At 49.9% G+C, this 18662-nt stretch overlaps 1 protein-coding gene across 1 annotated transcript in view; it reads left to right on the plus strand.

Annotated features, from left to right (window-relative positions):
• Positions 1–13750, plus strand: part of LOC127042669 (zinc finger protein 558-like) — a 187519-nt gene extending 173769 nt beyond the window's left edge. Inside the window, exons 3-6 of the mRNA XM_050935944.1 lie at positions 8049–8175; positions 9996–10078; positions 12353–12376; positions 13745–13750. Coding sequence (XP_050791901.1) covers positions 8049–8175; positions 9996–10078; positions 12353–12376; positions 13745–13750 — 240 coding nt within the window. The remainder of the gene's footprint in view (positions 1–8048; positions 8176–9995; positions 10079–12352; positions 12377–13744) is intronic.
• Positions 13751–18662: the final 4912 nt, after the last annotated feature.

An 18662-nucleotide genomic window follows, 5' to 3' on the forward strand; every position in this document is an offset into this window, starting at 1 on the left:
TAACATTTCATTCCACTCAATCCTAAAGTCATTTGTAACCCAAGACCATCCCAAACTGGTCATTTTGGGGAAGCGGCCCCATCATGCTGCATAGCTAGGCAGAGTAGGTGTGTCTATGCAAACACGGTCTGTTCCGGAAGTCTTTCCCCAGCTCCTCACTAGGTGAGAGAGGGGAGCTCATTCAGACCCTGCTTTCGCTTAGTATTTAAAAACTCCTTAGTGTCCCTATCTCTGCCGGCCTTAGATTTCTCCTCCTGTCCGTTTTTTGACAGCTCAGATGAGGTGACCGAGTGGTTAAGGTGATGGACTGCTACCCCATTATGCTCTGCCTGCAGGGGTTCAAATCCCATTCTCATCAGAGGCATTTAGTCTTCACCCTCCTTTATAGACAACCATCTCCCCCTTTGGTACAATAACAGATCAAACAATGTTGCTTGTGTTACCCAAAATTGGGTCAGTTAGTAAGCTTAGAGAGGACTAATAATGCCCCTCCCCCCCAGAGTTTGGCAGAAAGCAGCACATTTATTAGCTTGATAGCTAAGCTCAAAAGAAGGGATGGGGGAGGGTGTCACACTCATACTCACTGCTCCCAGGACAGGCCTGGCAGTGGAGATGTCAGGATCCTTTAAGGTAAGTGTCCCACAGCGCAGCGATGGACGGTGCGATGAAGATCAGTCTCCCTGAGGTGCAATAGAATGTAACACAGCGAACCACTGGCCAGATGGGCCGGGTGAAGGGCATTCACTGGAGGTACAAAGGAGAGTGGGAAAGCCACTTCACAGGCATTCAAAGCGGGAAAGGACACAAGCTGGGGGAGTTTAACAGACCTTTTGAGCATACAGGTTATACAGAGCATACAGATCACTGCTGCTCCTACAACATGATAAGTTCTCAAGCAGCATGTTTCTTACTTTGCCCATCTGTCAATTTTGATGATTATTGATGGAAATATTTTGCCATTGGGTTGTGTGTTTACACAGAAATTGACATTTACCAACAAATACACAATCCTTCCAAGCCTGCCTAGTCTGCAGTTGATGGGTTTAGAGGGACACATTCACTCTTCCAGGTCCCCATTCCAGGCCTGTGCTCTCCAGGTTGTCAACTTCCCGCACTGCTGGGATCCTTCCCTCATCTCCCCCCAAACCACTGCCCCACCCCCACTTCTGGGGTCCCCTCCCTACACTGTCTAACTCCACTGCTGGCAGGATCCCTTCCTGTTCATTTCCTGCCCCCACTCTGGGCAAAAGCTCTGCACTCTTCCCACACCAGAAGTTGAACCCAGGCCACCTGGGTGAAAACCAGGAATCCTGACCACTAGCCCATATGGGACTATTGTTGCATCTGACGAAGTGGGTATTCACCCACGACAGCTCATGCTCCAATACGTCTGTTAGTCTAGAAGGTGCCACCGGATTCTTGGCTGCTATTATTACTACATCTCAGGCCTTGGCTACACTGGAGAGTTACAGTGCAGGTGGTGGCTTTACAGCGCTGTAACTTACTCCCCGTCCACACTGGCAAGGCACATACAGCGCTGTATCTCCCTGGCTACAGTGCTGCATGTGCTCCACCTCGACGAGAGGAATAAAGAGAACAGAGCTGGTGATGCAGCGCTGGGGTGCCAGTGTAAACAGTGATTAATCTTACTACGCTGTCACTGACCTCCGGAACCTTCCCATAATGCTTTTAAGTAGAGATAACGCTCTTTGTTTTGGTGTGATGCCTCTGTTTGTTTTGTTGTGAGCTCAAGGCTCCCGGAGCTGCTTATCTAAAAACCAAACACAGTTACTGTTTGCAGTGAATGAGCAGAGGCAGGGGGATCCCTTTGGAACACCCACAGCTGGTGTTTGCTTGAGGAGAGAAGCAGCCGGGTGGGCACGGGGGAGGGGGGGTCTGTTTTGGATCAGCGGCTTATCTGGTCTGTGAGGAAAAAAACAAAGGCGGCTATTTGCATTTAGTGAATGAGAGAGGGGTGGGGGAGGAGGCTTGAACTTGCCAGGCAGGGAGCTGACACAGTGTCAGCTCCAAAAATCCACTCGCTCTGTCTCCCCCACGCTCCGTGTCACACTCCACCCCACCCTCCTCTTTTGAAAAGCACATTGCAGCCACTTGAATGCTGGGATAGCTGCCCATAATGCACCACTCCCAACAGCGCTGCAAATGTGGCCATGACAGAGTGCTGGTAGCTGTCAGTGTGTCCACACTGCAGCGCTTTCCCTAAACAGCTGTAGGAAGACAGCTTTAACTCCCAGCGCTGGACAGCTGCAAGTGTAGCCAAACCCTCTCTAAGCCGACCCCTTATGAGAACAGCAGGGACTAGCATGACTAGATGTCCCGATTTTTGGGTCTTTTTCTTATATAGGTGCCTATTAACCCCACCCCCATCCCAATTTTTCACATTTGCTGTCGGATCACCCTAGCAGGGGTTGCACACAGGGCTGCATTAACCTTCAGGTGCTGAGGTTTCCCTCTCTCCATTCCCAGAGCCTGTGATCAGGAAACAGACATCAGGGCTCCCAGGTGCTGCACAGACCATGACTGAGATCAGACCCCATATTATGCAAGGTGCTGTACAAACCCTGGGCAACGCTGAGACACCCAGGAGGTTCCCCTCAATTTCCCTGAGCCTCTGCTGCCCAACTTCTTCTGAATCCCTCTGGCTCACCCCCCCCCCACAAAAAAACCCCACCTTTCCAAACAGTCCTTCTTTCCTTGCCCCCTGATTCTGGTTTCAAACCCTGGGACCATCTCCTCTCTTTGTCTCTCCCCCTCCAGGTGAAGCAGAGATGGAGGCAACTTCAGCCACTGGAGTCAACCTCAGCGAGCACTGCAGCCGGCCCCGGGGGAGGGGGGATGTTTGCAGACACAGGAAGGGAGCAGGGGGTGCTGGGAAGAAGGCGGCAGGAGAACAAAGCTCAGAGACCCAACATGGGGAAATTCCAGGGGGCGGGGCTCTAACACATCCCAGGTGCGGGCAGCTCCTGGGGGCGGGGCTCTGGCTCAGCTCGGGGGCGGGGCAGCTCCTCGGGGCGGGGCTCCAGCACAGAGCAGTGGCGGGGCAGCTCCTGGGGGCGGGGCTCCAGCACGGAGCGGGGGAGGAGCAGCTCCTGGGGGCGGGGTTCTGGCACAGCCCACGGGCAGGGCAGCTCCTGGGGGTGGGGCTCTGGCACAGCCCGGGGGTGGGACAGCTCCTGGGGGCGGGGCTCTGGCACAGCCCGGGGGCGGGGCAGCTCCTGGGGGCGGGGCTCTGGCACATTGTGACGCAGAGCCCGGGCTGAACAGCTGCTTCCTGGTTCTCCACGTGTTGCCAGCAGCGCTGGAGCTGCCCGAGCGGGAGCGGAGCCGCTGGTCTCAGCTGCAGCCAGGATCTGCCCACAGCCCCGCTGGGATCCAGGTGGGGACAGAGACTGGGGCCCGGGGGTTCCCCTTGGTGTGGCTGGCGGGGGCGGGAGGGGAGAAGCCGGAGCTGCAGGCGGGGGAAGGGCGATGGGACATTGTGACCCGGAGCCCCCGGGGAATGAGAGGCGCTGGGGGGCAGGAAAGTGACTCTGCCCCAGGGAGCCTGGGAGAAGCCTTGAAGGCGCCTCGGCCCCAGTGGAGCTGCAGGAGGATCCGTCTGCCCGCCCTGCTAGGATGGGGGGGCCGGGGCCCGGCCTTCGTGTGGGGGGGAGGGGCAGACCCCGGGCCAGGCGGGGGTGGGCGGTGTATTAAATCCCTCCCCATAGCAATGTGCTATTCCCGGGCACTGCGCATGCCCAGTAACAGCCGCTGAAGCCGCTGCCCTTCCCCCTGCCCGGACCAGCCGTAACGTTCCGCCGGGCGCTGGGGGCGGGGCTGGAGCGGGGCGGAGAAGTAACAGGCAGCGTGGGAGGGGCGGGCGCAGAGCAGGAAATTGATGGGCGGGGTGGGGTCAGGCAGCTGGAGGCAGGGTTCGTGGGGGGCTAAAGGGCACAATCCGGGCTGGGGGGAGGAGCAGGAGTTGAGCTCAGGGGGAGGCGCTGGCAGAGCCCCCCCCTTTGGTGTGAGGGCGGAGGTGTCGAGGGGGGAGGAGAAGCCGGAGTTGCAGGGGGGGGAGGTCACTGGGGTGGGGGGGGTAGATCTGTCTCTGTGCAGCCAGGACATTCCCGGGGTGGGAGGGAGGTGAGTTAACTGGATCCTGTCCCTGTTTTTGCCACTTCCTCCCACACACACATTCTCTCAAGATTTCCCCTTTTCTCTCTCATTATCACACGTGGCTATAAAATCCAGGAAGATTCTCCTCTCCCCCCCGCCAATGATCAGCTCTCTAATTGCCTCTGATTTTCCCTTTTCTCTCCATACTTCTCAAATGTCAATTTAAAATCTCTCCGATGGGGGGTGGATTTTCCCACCCATTTTATTTGCAGCGATTTGTCCTTGTTTGGGTGGGAAATTGTTGCCCTGGGTCATTCCCCAGAACATGGCTCCCACTGGAGTGGGATGGGATGAGGTTCCCGTTCTCTGCCAGGGCAGGGAAGGGAAGGGAGGAGCATATCCTCCATGGAGACTGCCCAGACCCCATTTCCCAATTCCCCTGCGGCCCCCTTCCATTGTCCAGGGAGCCTTCCAGCTCCCCCCCCCCGCCCTTAAATCAGCTCCTCAAAGGGCTCTGAGCTGCTCACGTGAATGGTTGCCCCGTGGCCAGGGGGCACCATCACATTCTGTTTATGTATTGGACAGTCATATAAAATCCAGTCCAACAGTCCCCCTTTTCCACTAGTTATTTAATAGCAACATCAAATCCCCTCCGATCTTGATGGTTTTCTCTCATGTTATCAAATGTCGTTTGTGACAGGGTTCTCTCTGCATGTCTCAAAGATTGATATAAAATACCCCAAATATTTGCCCCACTTCTCTCTAGTTGTTTTATTTCTAATTGAATATGATGGGTTGTTTCCCAATGTGCTAAGATGCAGCCGCCTCTGGGGTGGATCCATGGTGGCCATTATTTGCTAGTGACAGCCCGTGGATCTTTCTTGCCCTCCAGGCCTTCCATTCTCCTGTTAAAGAAGCACTCCCCAGGCTCCCTCTGCCTGTGTGACTGGCCAGCAGGAGGTGGTGTTAACTTTCTAGCCACTTCTCACACTCTGTGAGGTAACACTTGCAGGGGCAGGGAAGGTGTCTGTGTGGGGAGATTGCAGCTGAAGGGGCATTGTGGTAGGGGGAGGCCTCTGGGTGGCTGGGCAGGGGGTACCCTAGTCAGGTTGGTGGGTTGTGGAGGTTTGGGGTTTTCGGGGGTGGTGGTTCTGATGTGCCCATCCCTGAGGCTATGGGTCCTGGAGGTGGGTATCGCTTTGGGCCTGGTGGCTGCAGAACAGTGGGGGTGGGTGTCTCTTGGGGAGGCGGGACAGAGGGTTAGAGGGAGCCTGGTTCTGTGCCAGGGGCTCTGTCTGTGCTTCCCCCGCTGGTTCCTGGTTTTGTTGCCATGCCCAGTGCACAGAGCTGGGGGAGGGGATCCCTGGCACTAGGTGAGGGCATGCCAGGGAAGCAGAGTGATGGGTCGCACTGTAAAGCATCAGGGGGTCACACTGGGCAGAGGAGGGGGTCCCAGGCAAATGTCAGGGTAGATCGTTCTGGAGGGTGGGGAAGTTCCTAGGCAGGCAGTGAGGGACTGAGTTCCCAGTGGTGGGGGGGTCCCTTGAGGGGGTCCCTGGCTGCTGGGGGCTCTTGGTGGGGGGAACCCTTTGGGATTCCCAACCTGGCAATCATGGTGTGGTGGGGGTTCTCTGGCCGGTGGGGCTTTGAGGGGTATCTGGGGTCCCTGGCCAGGGACTCTGGGGGCTGCGTCCCAGGGAATATCTGATGGGATCCTGGCTGGGGGGTGTCTGGGGCCCCTGGCTGGGGGGTCTGGGCTCTGGGTACTAGGGGGTTTCTGGGGGCTGCTGCTAACCATAATCCTTCTCTCTGGTCAACTTGTACCAGAGTCCTGGCTCCTGGTCACCAGGTCACCAAGTCCATTCCCCAGTCACGTGCCCTGTCACTGTGATAACTTTCTGTCCACTTAGCAATCACTGTTAGTGTGAATTCACAGAATTTACTTTTCTCCTCTTTTGAAAACTGCAGGAACTTTCGGTTCCGTTTGGAAAATTTTTGCCCCCAGTCCTTGTCCTAGATCTGCGGGGGTGAGGGAAGTGGGAAGGGAGTCAGCACTGCCACACGATGGTCTTTTCCACAGCGTTCTGAACTCATTCTTTCTGAAATCCGGTGTCATTGAGACCGTTGTTAATCCAGAGTCACTGTATGGAAAGACAAGGAGTGATTCCAGATGGACAGTGGGTCAAATGAGATCAGCCATTCTCCCTGTGAGGAGGGGCTCCCATTAGCTGCTCTCCCCAGAGAGCTAAAGGAGGGAAGCTGCTCATACACTCCGTCCCTCTCTGCTCAGGATATTGGGGTTCAGCTTCCTGGGTCAGATGCTGCAGCCTCCATTGTGATCTGGGAGACCAGGCTTGGCAGCTGCTGCTCCCCCAGTGGGGCTCTGTGCTGGGAAGTGACCTTAATTAAAGCTTCTTCTCTGCCCGGCCCAGGGGATGACTTTCTGCAGCTGGTCCTAGCCCCCTAGGGCAGTCCTGGGCCCTGTTACTACTAAATTCTGAGCCAGAGTCTCCAGGTAACTGAAAGACCTCAGGGAATGTCCTAGGGTCTGGCAAGAAAGTGACTCTGCACAAACACCACCACCTCATTTCTCCTCCCATTAGCGGTTGCCAGGAGGAAATCCAGCCATGGGAGAGCCAAGCCCCCAGGAATGGGACTGTCCCAGCCAGAGGGGCAGGGAGAGAGGACAGGGGAAGGAGAGACTGAAAGGGGCAGTGGGAGAAATGAATGTGGGGGAGAGATTTCCAGCTCTCTAGTCCACCCAGACACATGTATTGCTGCATCCTGGGGCAGAACCACTTTCCAGTGAACAAAACAAGGATCAGACAGAGCAAAAGCCAGTTCCTGACTCCATATTCCCCCTGCTGGGTGTGGCTGCCGTGGGGTCAGTGTCTGAGGGAATCCCCCACAGTGACTCCTTTGGTTCTGCTCTTTTCTAGCCTTGTGTTCAGAGAAGGGGTGAGGGGAGAGAGAAGGGAGGTTAAAAATGTGTCTGTGGACTTAGCCTGGCAGGAGGGGCCAGGTCTAAATTGTAATAAACAGATTGAGCATTTCCCAGCATGACAGAATCTAGGGTGTCTGTCTGCAGGGAAAGGGCCTGGGGGAATTGTGATGTGAAATTAACTAAAACCGGTTCTGAAACGCCCACAACTGCCCTTCTCCCCCAGACAGGCTGCAGAATGTTTTGCTCCAGCTCATCCCAGCCTGGCGTGGGACAGGGAAGAGAAATGGCTGCAGTGGAGTCAGTCCAGGTAGAGATTATCGGGGGGTTGCTGGTGGGTTCCTGCTGGAGGAAAGGGAGAGCAAATACACCAGAGGTGGGAAGGTTTGCAGAGTCTGGTTTGGAGGTTGGAGCGGGGCAGGAAATTCACAGCGTGGGGAAAGGAGGAGGCCAGGGTGTGGCAGACCTGCTGGGAGTTATTTACTAAGTGGCCTAGATTCTAGGAACAGACCCAGGAGGTTTGGAGGTGGAAATGCCCTAATTTGTGAAGAGAGAAAATAACCCACCTACATGGAGCTAGTCAAACTGACCAGACTCCTAGTGCTGGAGCCTGACCTCATTAACCATCAGCTGCTGTGAGATATAAAGGGGACACCCATGAGTCAGGCTTATTGGAGCTGCCTCTCCCTTCATATCCCACTCCTCACAATGAGGAGGGTGTTGGGCATCCTACCAGCGAGCTCTCCCTGGACCCTGCTAGGGGCTCCATCTCCTGTATCAGTCAGTGGCTAGTAGGGGGGTGATGGATATGCTGGGAGAGATAAGGGGCTCTCTCTTCATCCTCTCACCCTGGCATTTGCTGGATACTCTGAGCCAGGTCGAGGTGGGACTCTCCTGACTATGATCCACCCAGAGCTTCCATTTGATTCACTCTTCTCTGCCACAAATAGTGGGGCAGCAAGTCCTTAGTGTTGGACTCTTACTCTTTCAGGGGCTGGTGACCTTCAAGGAGATGGCTATGTATTTCACCAGGGAAGAGTGGGCTCTGCTGGACCCCACTCAGAGAGCCCTCTACTGGGATGTCATGCAGGAGAACTATGAGACTGTGACCTCGCTGGGTAAGGGTTCCTGTCCCTTCTGTTCTTGGAAGGGGAAATGAAGAGTGAAGGTTCACGCCACCCCCACAATGCCATCTGTACCCTGTCCTGTTTCAGCATCACCCCAATAGGCCAGTGACACACATAATACCAGAGACCCTCCTCTGCTGCAGAACACTTTGGGAACAGAGCACAGGAGCCGTATTGCACAGTGTCAAATATCTCCTGTTTGCTCAAGTGAAACTGGGGGTTAGGTCTGGCATAACTGTCCCATACCCCTAATCATTTTTCTTGCCCTTTTCTGAACCTTTTCCAATTCCAATATTTCTATTTTTGAGATGGGGTGACATGTGCATGCAGTATTCAAGATGTGGGTGTATCATGGATTTATTTGCTGTTTTTACAAATATGATCTATGAGATATTCTGTCATATCTATCACTTTCTTAATTATTTCCTACATTGTTCACTTTTTTTCACTGCTGCTGCACATTGAGTGGATGTTTTCAGAGAACTATCCACAGTGACTCCAAGATCACTCTCTTGAGTGGAAACAACTAATTTAGACCCCATCATTTTGTATGTATAGTTGGGATTGTGTTTTCCAATGGGCTGCACTATGTGCTATCCTGTCATCTAGTACTGCTAAGATCCTGGATTCAGTAATATCCCTGCCCTTCCTGTTCCCTTTCTCCACCGAACCCCGCCAGCCCATGCTTCCTGTTCCCAGCTTCCCCAGGATCTCGCACTGTCTCTGAACCTCTCTGTCAGCAAGAAGCAGTGCCAGGGACACTTGCCCTCTGTCTGGAGTCTTCGATTTCTGGGACATGGATTTACTCTCTCTGTGTTGTAAGAGGCTCTGTCATAATGAGTGTCTGTGATGTTACCCAGAGTACAATCTGGACTGTTAAATAGCTGTACCTCAGTCCTCCAGCATGGGGTGCCTTTTCCACTGTTTTCCCGCGAGAACAGCCCCTCTTGGCCAATTAACACACAGTCTGCAGCATGTAACTCACTCCCAGCTACACAGTATTGAGTGCTGCTAGACAGCCACTCATGAATTACACCTCAGGAGAAAACCAGCAAATTCTCAAGTGCCCAACTTTCCCCCAGAAATGTGCATCTTGCACTGTCTAGCACGCTACTGAACGACCCAAGCTCATATGAAGTCTGTCATTTCATCAGCGGAAAATGACATGCACCAGCTTGTTATCCCAAACAGAGTTTCCAACACACTTCAATCCACACATACTGGTTAGATGAACAATAAACCAAGATTGTTAACTACCAAAAACTAAAACTAGGCCCAGTCCATGAAAGGGGCACTCCCAGGAGAGACTGTACAAAGGCTGGAACATGAAACACCTTTGTAAACCTGAGACAGCTGCCTTGGGGACAATGACAGGGAGAATCCCCCAAAGTGACTCCTTTGTTTCTGCTCTTCTCTGGCCTCCGATTGTTCCTTCCAACGTGGAGTACTTTGCACTTGTCTCTACTGAATTTGATCCTATTTACTTCAGATCATTTCTCCCGTTTGTCCAGATCATTTTGAATTTTAATCCAATCCTCCAAAGCACTTACAACCCCTCCCAGCTTGGTGTTGTCCGCAAACTTGATACGTGTAAGAGAGAGACTGTTACTGGGAGGGTTTCCCCATGTGTCAGAGGGTTACACCCTGGTGGGAGGGGGCTAGGCCTGTACTGGAATAAGGTCACTCTGTGCTTCACAGTGTGCTAGAACCTAGAATGTGCATTAGCAGGGGAAAAGCTGGGGGGAATCGGCTTGGGGAATGGACAAAAGCCTAGTCTGAATTCTCACACCTTGCCCTTTTCACCCCGGCAGGCCAGAGAATAACATCCATGTTTCGCTGCAGATCATCTCGTCCTCCCAGGGGCAAGGAAATGGCTGCAATGGAGCTGGCTCAGGTAAGAGATTATCAGGGTGGCGGGCTCTGCTTGGAGGTTGAGGAGCAGTAAATGCATAAGAGGGTGGGAATTGCTAGAGGTGGTGGGAAGCAGGAAATATCTCGGGTGGAGAAAGGGAGGGGACAGCATGTGACAAACCTGCTGAGACTTGTGTAGTGTAGGGCGTGATGGGTTGTCACCCCCAGGAGGCAGTTTGTGGAGCTTCTGGGAACTGCTGTGTCCTCTAACCCTCACGCTGGGCTGGCCCTTCTCACACTGCTTTGCTGGAGATTTCGCCAGCCTCTCCAGGGCCTGTTATCACCCAACACAACAGCAGGTGGCGCCATGCAGCCAACTAAGCTACCTGAGTGCGTTACCTAAGCCACTCAAGGACAGATAGAAGACAAGAGCCAATTTCCCACTCCCCAACCTTGCACACTTGCTGTAGTATAAATCCAGAATGATACCATCTTATAGTGCACAGGGATCTCTATAATACAAGCTCATTAATGTAGTTCCCCTTCCCCTCGATATGGGACAGATGTGCACAACAAGCTGAGATTTTCCCCAGACACTTCACTCAAAATACGCTGGTTAAGATAAAGCATCAAACAAGTTTATTAACTGCAGAAAGATAGATTAAGTGATTATAAGTGATAACAAACAGATCAAAGCAGATTATTTAGCAAATAACCAAAACTCAGACTAAGTCTAACATGCTAGATGGATAGAATTTGAATTAGCAATTTCTCACCCTGACTGATGGTACAAGCAGTCCCCCAAGTTTCCATACACAAGCTAGAAATCTCTTGATCCTGGGAGCAGCACTTCCCCCACATCCGTTTTTGTTTCTCAGGTGTTTCCAGAAGTTCTCTTGTGTGGAGAATGAGGCCAAGAGATGATGTCACACCCCACCTTATGTAGCTTTTCCATATGGTGGGAACCTTTTGTTCCAAACTCAGTTCCTAGTCCAGTTTGTGGAAAAATACAGGTACTAAAATGGAGTTTAGTGTCATGTGGTCTGGTCACAGGCCCTGCTGAGTCATAGTAGCCATGACTCATAGGCTGGCTGAAACATTCACAGGAAGGCTAAGCTCTTCCACAGTCCATTGTCTTTGTTGAGCCATCAGCACTGTCTGGCTTCTTCATTGTTGTACCTGAAAGGCTCATTGTGGGTGTTACCCAGAGTAAGCACATTTGAAATACAGATACAGAGTCAATATCCATAACTTCAGATACGAACATGATATGTGCACACAAATAGGATAATCATATTCAGCAAATCAGAACTTTTCCAGTGACACCACACATGATGCATCTTCTACAAAATAGATCATAATTATGTCCTAACCATATTATAATCATACCACTATGATGAATATGGGGGTGTAGTGTCAGATAGGTCCTAATTTCAAGGCACAGGAGTTGGGAATGGAACTTCCCCTCTTTGTGGAACAGGAAATAACCCTCCAGCCAGGGCTGGGACAACTTCCCAGACTCTCAGCGATGGAGCCTGAATCTACTGACATTTCATTAATTACCACCAACCCCAATCTTTGTGGCAACTGTAAACTTTATCAGTGATGATTTTGTACTCTCTTCTAAGTCATGGATAAGAATGTTAAATAGCACAGGGCCAAGAACCAATCCCTGCAGGAACCTGCTAGAAAGAAATCCACTCGATCATGGTTCCCCATTTACTATCAGAGTTTTTAATCTATTTAATGTATGCCGTGTTTATTTTGTATCATTCTAGTTTTTTTTAGTAAAAATATTGTGCTAATCAAGTCATGTCCCTTACGGAAGTTTAGGTATATTACATCAATACTATTAGCTGCAACCAAACTTTTGATCTCATCCAATAAGGATATCCCGTTAGTTTGATAGGCTCTATTTTCTCTAAACCTTTGTTAATGGGCACTACAATTCTGACCTTCTAACTTCTATTCTTTATGATTGACTTCCCCTTTCTTCCATATATTTTATTTGGAGAGTGCTTGGATTCCTACCAGGGAGCCACTATCAGGGTCCAGAGACAGCCCCATCTCCTATATTAAGCTCTGGCTAGTAGCTATGTGATAAATGTGAAGACCCTGCTTCTGTCTGCCAGATGGGAGACACAAAGGTTCTCTCTTTCTACCCTCTGATGCCTCCTGGCTGCTGTAAGCAAGGTGGGGTGGGACTCTGTTAACATGTGCCTCCCGGAGCTTCCATTTCCCTGGTGCTGCTGTTCCGTGAATAGTGGGGTTGTGAGTGGGTCAGCAGGTACTGAGTATTGGACTCCTGCTCTTTCAGGGGCCGGTGACCTTCGAGGAGGTGGCTGTGTATTTCTCCAGGGAAGAGGGGACTCTGCTGGACCCCACTCAGAGAGCCCTCTACAGAGATGTCATGCAGGGGAACTATGAGACGATGGTCTTGCTGGGTAAGGATTCCTGTCCCTTCTGTTCTTGGAAGGGGAAATGAAGAGTGAAGGTTCATGCCACCCCCACAATGCCATCTGTACCCTGTCCTGTTTCAGCATCACCCCAATAGGCCAGTAACATACATACTACCAGAGACCCTCCTCTGCTGCAGAACACTTTGGGAACAGAGCACAGGAGCAGCATCACACAATGTCAAATATCTCCTCTTTACTCAAGTAAAACTGGGGTTAGGTCCAGCATAATGAACAGAAGCTTCCTACCCCCAGCCTTCTCTCAAACCCTGAGCCTTCTCTACCCAAACCAGAATGTGCTTGGGGTGTAACAAGCAGGCGGCTGGAGTCAGAGCTGCCAGTCCAGGGTTACTTATCATACAGACACTCAGTGCGTCCTTGAACGCTGGCTGGGAGTATCCAGACAGGGGAGCTCCAGCAGCAGAACACTGAATCTCACCCAGGATTACAGATGACACAACTCCTCGCTGATCTGGATTGCACCCCAGCATGTGAAAATGGCCTAGGTTGGTAGTGACATTTCTTGAGACATGGAGAGTCTTGCTCCCATATCACCAGGTGTAATAAAAATAACAGGAAAGGCCAAATATGGAAAACTGATTGTTCAGCTTGCTTTTGACCTGCATCATATTTTGCAATATATTCCAAATAAGGAAATTAACGTGCAACGTATGTGTCATTGTTTGTGGTTTTAAGCTGTAAAAGGCTTGTGTGATTTTTAGCTCAGGAACAGTATTCCAATAGCTGTCGCCCCCTGCGTGCTTGTAACCAAGAAAAGAGCCTCAGGCTGAGCTGATTCAAATATTAATCCTGTGGTCGTTTTCCACAACAGCCTCAATAGGTCCCTGTGATGGAATGTAAGGCTACATCTAGACTACCCACCGTATCGGCGGGTTAAAATCGATTGCTCGGGGATCGATATATGGCGTCTCATCTAGACGCCATATATCGATCCCCGAGCGCGCTTATATCAATTCCGGAACAACACCAACCCCAACGGAGTTGCTGATTTGACAGGGGGAGCCGCGGACATCGATCCCGCGCGGTGAGGATGGGTGAGTAATCCGATCTTAGATATTCGACTTCAGTTACGTTATTCACGTAGCTGAATTTGCGTATCTAAGATCGATTTCCCCCCGTAGTGTAGACCAGCCCTTAATGTCTTCACACCTTCCCGCTGCAGGAGAATGGCTGTTTGACCAGCTGTTTGCCTTGCTGTCTCTGAGGAACTGGTCTGTGGGTGTTCCCCAGAGCTGTAAATTTTTCTTAATATCATACTGTAAAATCTCACAATTTTACATACAGTGTTACTACACATTTTAACAGGAGGATAATATTCAGTAGGTTATGTGTTTTCTAATGATACCTCACAAGCCATACTGGGTACAAAATTGATCATAATTTTCTAGAAGAGTGAACACAGGGGTACAGATTGACACAGTGTCTGTGTGTGTGTTCCCAGCAGATATGTGGGTATTTCAATCCCTCATAAGCACAATGTTTGGCATCTTCAAGGACCTGGGGAACTGGTCCTGGGAATTCACTAGTTTAGCAAGTGTGAGACTGCATGAAATTGTGAGACACTTTGGTATTAATAATAAAATAATATAATCTGATAAAATTGGAAAGAATCATGCTAGGTATGCCATGTAAAGTGTCAGTGAAAATGTTATGATTTGCCAAGTATGATAATTTTGTTTCTATGTTTCTATCACCTTTGTATTGTGAGTTACAGATATGTAAGGTATATCTGTATTTCCAGACTTGTGCAGTTTTTCTGGGTGACACCCCCAGACATATTGGCATCAACATTGCCTAGCATGTTTGATGGCCCATTGAGGGTCATCAGCTGTACAATGAACCTATGGACCAAGGGGACACACCTATTGAGTCAGCAAGACATGCCGGGGTTTGCCTGTGTAATGAAACCTCCAAAGCTTTTCCATGCCATGTGCTGTGAAGCTTGTGTTTGGGACACAGGAAGTACAAGCCACATGGCAAAAGGAATATAAAGCGCAGCTGCATCATCTCCATCTTGTCTTCAATCCCCCTTCCTACCTCTGGAGCAACTTCTCTACAAACTGAACCCTGGAACAAAGGACTGAATGACCCATCCAAGCTGTGGATGCGTTCCAGACAGACTTTCAAGCCAGCAACTCACCAATACTGCTAAGAACCTGATATATCCATTTTGGAATGTATCTGACTGCTTTTCCATTTAAATTCTTTCTGTCTTTCTTTCTTTTAAACCTTTAGTTTAGATGCTAAAGAATTGTCTGGAAGGATGGAATTTAACTTCATTCTTTCATTTGTTCTTTCTTCTAAACATTTAGTTTAATTGCTAAAGGATTGGCTGGCAGCATGGTATTTTGGATGAGATCCAAACCTGGGTAATGTGGCTAACCTTCTACCCACCCACTTCCTGGATCCAATTAGGATCACTCTCCTGCTGCCCTCTGGCCATGCTGTATCACAGTGAGCAGAGTTTTTAAATAACCTCTCACTGTACGGGACCTAGTTGCTGATTAGGAGTCAGAGAACTGTCATGCAATAAAGGGGGCCGTGTGATTTCTTTTTTCAGAGTCTCGTTAACCAGTGTGTGGGATCAGAAACACAGTTTGTGACTGGTCAGTGAGTTTAACTTCAGTGTTAACCACCAGTATGGGGAGCATCTGCTCTCCCTTTTTCAGCCTGCTCTGACCTTGGCATTTTCAGTGAGGACTGCCCCAGGCACACTAGGTCACACTAAGCACTGAAGATAAATTAACAGAATGTTTTTGATGATCAAGATGTATGAAATCAACTGAACTCCTTTGTTTTCTTTCATCTGAGCGGAGTTTCTGGTTTTCCAACGTGATATGATCTCCCAGCTGGAACAAGGGGAAGAGCCATGGGTCCCAGAGCTCCAGGGTTCAGAGGAAAGAGAGATCCTGAGATCTCCCCGCACAGATGAGGAAACATTAAACCAACTCAGAATCTGTAAGTGCCTGAAGGAAACATCTAGGATGCCCTACAAAGCTCTTGGGAAGTCTCTCAGTTCATTATTGTCCATAGCAGGGGTCGCATCCGCAGGGTAAATATAGCTCAAGGCTTCCTATAGATGCTAGCAGACACCGGGCAGTAGCTTTCTCCCTTCCCCCTGTGAAGTTGGATGGGATGTGAAGGCTGAATTGATCCCCTCCTCTCTCCTGTTGGGGGGAGCTGAGTTCCTGATTTTTATTTGTCCTCTCTCCAGCACTTGTTTTGGTTTGGCCTTCCCCTTTCCATCCCTGTTTGAGGTTTCTGTCTCTATCACAGCAGGTGATGCAATGACGTGTGAGGTTCAGCACAGACCAGAAAAAGAGCAGGGAAACCAGCCAGGGGAGAAAATGGATAAATTTATTTCCTGTCAGGGAACTCAGAAGGGCCTTAAGGAAACCAGAATACAGCAGGAAATCTGCAGGGAAAAGCAAAAAAAATACATGTGCTGAGTGTGGGAAAAACTTCACTTACAGATCAGGCCTTTCTCAACATCAGAGAATCCACACAGGGGAGAGGCCCTGTGAATGCAATGAGTGCGGGAAAACTTTCAGTCGCAGCTCGCACCTTATTGGGCATCAGAGAATCCACACAGGGAAGAGATCCTATCATAGAATCCTAGCTTATAAGGGTTGGAAAGGACCTCAAAAGATCATCTAGTCCAACCCCCTGCTCAAAGCAGGACCAATTCCCAAATGGTTCCCTCAAGGATTGAACTTACAACCCTGGGTTTAGTAGGCCAATGCTCAAACCACTGAGCTATCCTCTCCCTCCTGAATGCAGTGAGTGCGGGAAAACTTTCAGTCGCAGCTCACACCTTATTCGGCATCAGAGAATCCACACACAGGAGGGGTCCTATGAATGCAGTGAGTGCGGGAAAACCTTCAATCGCAGCTCTCACCTTATTCAGCATCAGAGAATCCACACGAGCAAGAAGCCCCGCGAATGCCGTCAGCAGGCCTGCACAACTCGTAAAGTGGTGATGTAGAGAAATCTCTGTATTAACTATCTCTATAAATCTTTATAACGTTGCATTGTGTTATTTTGTATTAAGTATCTTTATCTTTATGACATTGCATCCGGCATGATGTTATTTTGTAATTCATATGACTTGGCATTGTGCCTCTCTATTTTCATACAACTTTGTATTAGATCCCTATATAGAGAATTGGTAGAAAACTTTGTATCAAATGTTATAGCCCCTAAGGATAGTATAGTTAAAGTAAAAGAAAACATGTGCCTTTTTGCTAGAAGTAGAATAAGATCTTCCCCCGCACTCTGTAATCAATTGCTCTATTGACTGAATGAGGTGTGAATGAGTGAGGCTTGGAAGACACCCACCTCCAGACAGCTACAACAGTTGAAGAGGGAATGGGAGCCAGAGCAAAGGACAATACAACTTGTCAAGTGGGCCCAATAAAGAAGAGCAGACATATTGATGGCCTGTCATAAACAGATAGCTAAGGGTTAATGTCTCTTTCACCTGAAGCACCTGACCAGAGGACCAATCAGGAAACCGGATTTTTTTCAACTCTGGGTGGAGGGAAGTTTGTGTCTGAGTCTTTGTTTTCTGTCTGCCTGCTTTCTCTGAGCTTTGGAGAAGTAGTTTCTACTTTCTAGTCTTCTGTTTCTAAGTGTAAGGACAAAGAGATCAGCTAGTAAGTTATATGGTTTCTTTTCTTTGATATTTGCATGAATATAAGTGCTGGAGTGCTTTGATTTGTATTCTTTTTGAATAAGGCTGTTTATTCAATATTCTTTTAAGCAATTGACCCTGTATTGTGTCATCTTAATACAGAGAGACCATTTGTATGTATTTTTCCTTTCTTTTTTATATAAAGCTTTCGTTTAAGACCTGTTGAAGTTTTCTTTACTGGGAAATTTCAGGGAAATTGAGTCTGTACTCACCAGGGAATTGGTGGGAGGAAGAAAGCAAGGGAGATCTGTGTGTTGGATTTGCTAGCCTGATTTTGCATTCCCTCTGGGGGAATAGGAAAGTACTTTTGTTTCCAGGACTGGGAACAGAGAGGGGGGAAGGGAAAAAGGATTATTTCCCTTTGTTGTGAGACTCAAGGGATTTGGGTCTTGGGGTCCCCAGGGAAGGTTTTTCAGGGGGACCAGAGTGCCCCAAAACACTCTAATTTTTTGGGTGGTGGCAGCAAGTACCAGGTCCAAGCTGGTAACTAAGCTTGGAGGTTTTCATGCTAACCCCCATATTTTGGACGCTAAGGTCCAAATCTGGGACTAAGGTTATGATAGAAGCTAGCACCTTCTTTAGAAAACACCCTCTTTGAGCAGCATTGGGACAACACCCAGAGAAAAGCAGCACAAAGACCAACGGACGCAGACCCAGATTCTGAATCTGGTCTAGATTTGCATAAGAGGGAAGCTGCTATAAATGCGAGGTGTCTTGCAGAAGGACCCCGGATCTCGTCTTGTCACCATCGGACCATTGATTTGGATCGGTAGAAGCCCGGCTCCACCCCTCCCCCATCTAACTCACCTGGCCAGTGCAGTTAAGGGGAGCAACTAGTTGGTAACAACAGCAAGACGGAGTGTGTTTATGTCTGTGTGTGTGCGTGAATGCATGACTGTGATATATATCTCATGTGCATATCATAGAGTATTAATTGATACCTGTATTACTAATAAATGTGGCATTTTGCCTTAATTCCCCTGAAAAGTTCCTGTACAGTACTTTGAGTAAAACAGCGAGGGCCACAATGCTCCAAAGAAAACAGCTGAGGACCGAAACCCCCCGGCCCTGCGGAAACACCCCCCACTCAGGACCTCCCAGCCTGGTGGAAACACCCCGCCCAGTCTTGCAGAAACAAATCCTCCTTCCCCAGCGCCGCCCCACCAAAACAGCTGTGGGTCAAAAAGGAAGGTTGGTGGTGGGGAGGTGTTACTTGATGTTAAATCAACCAGGGACTCCCAGCCAAAGAGGTGGCTGGGAGCTCTCAGGGTCAAATTAAAGGGCCTGGGGCTCTGACGACTGGGGGAACCCGGAGCTTTTCAGGGCTGGGGCAGGGATTTAAAGGTCCCAGAGCTCCTGCTGCTGAGGGGAGCCTGAGCCCTTGAAATCCCAGCCTCACTCCATCCCCTGGAGCTGCCGCCAGGATTCAAAGGGCTCTGTGCTGCCTGCAGCCACAG

Source organism: Gopherus flavomarginatus, unplaced genomic scaffold (assembly GCF_025201925.1).
Source record: "Gopherus flavomarginatus isolate rGopFla2 unplaced genomic scaffold, rGopFla2.mat.asm mat_scaffold_89_arrow_ctg1, whole genome shotgun sequence".
NCBI lineage: Eukaryota > Metazoa > Chordata > Testudines > Testudinidae > Gopherus > Gopherus flavomarginatus.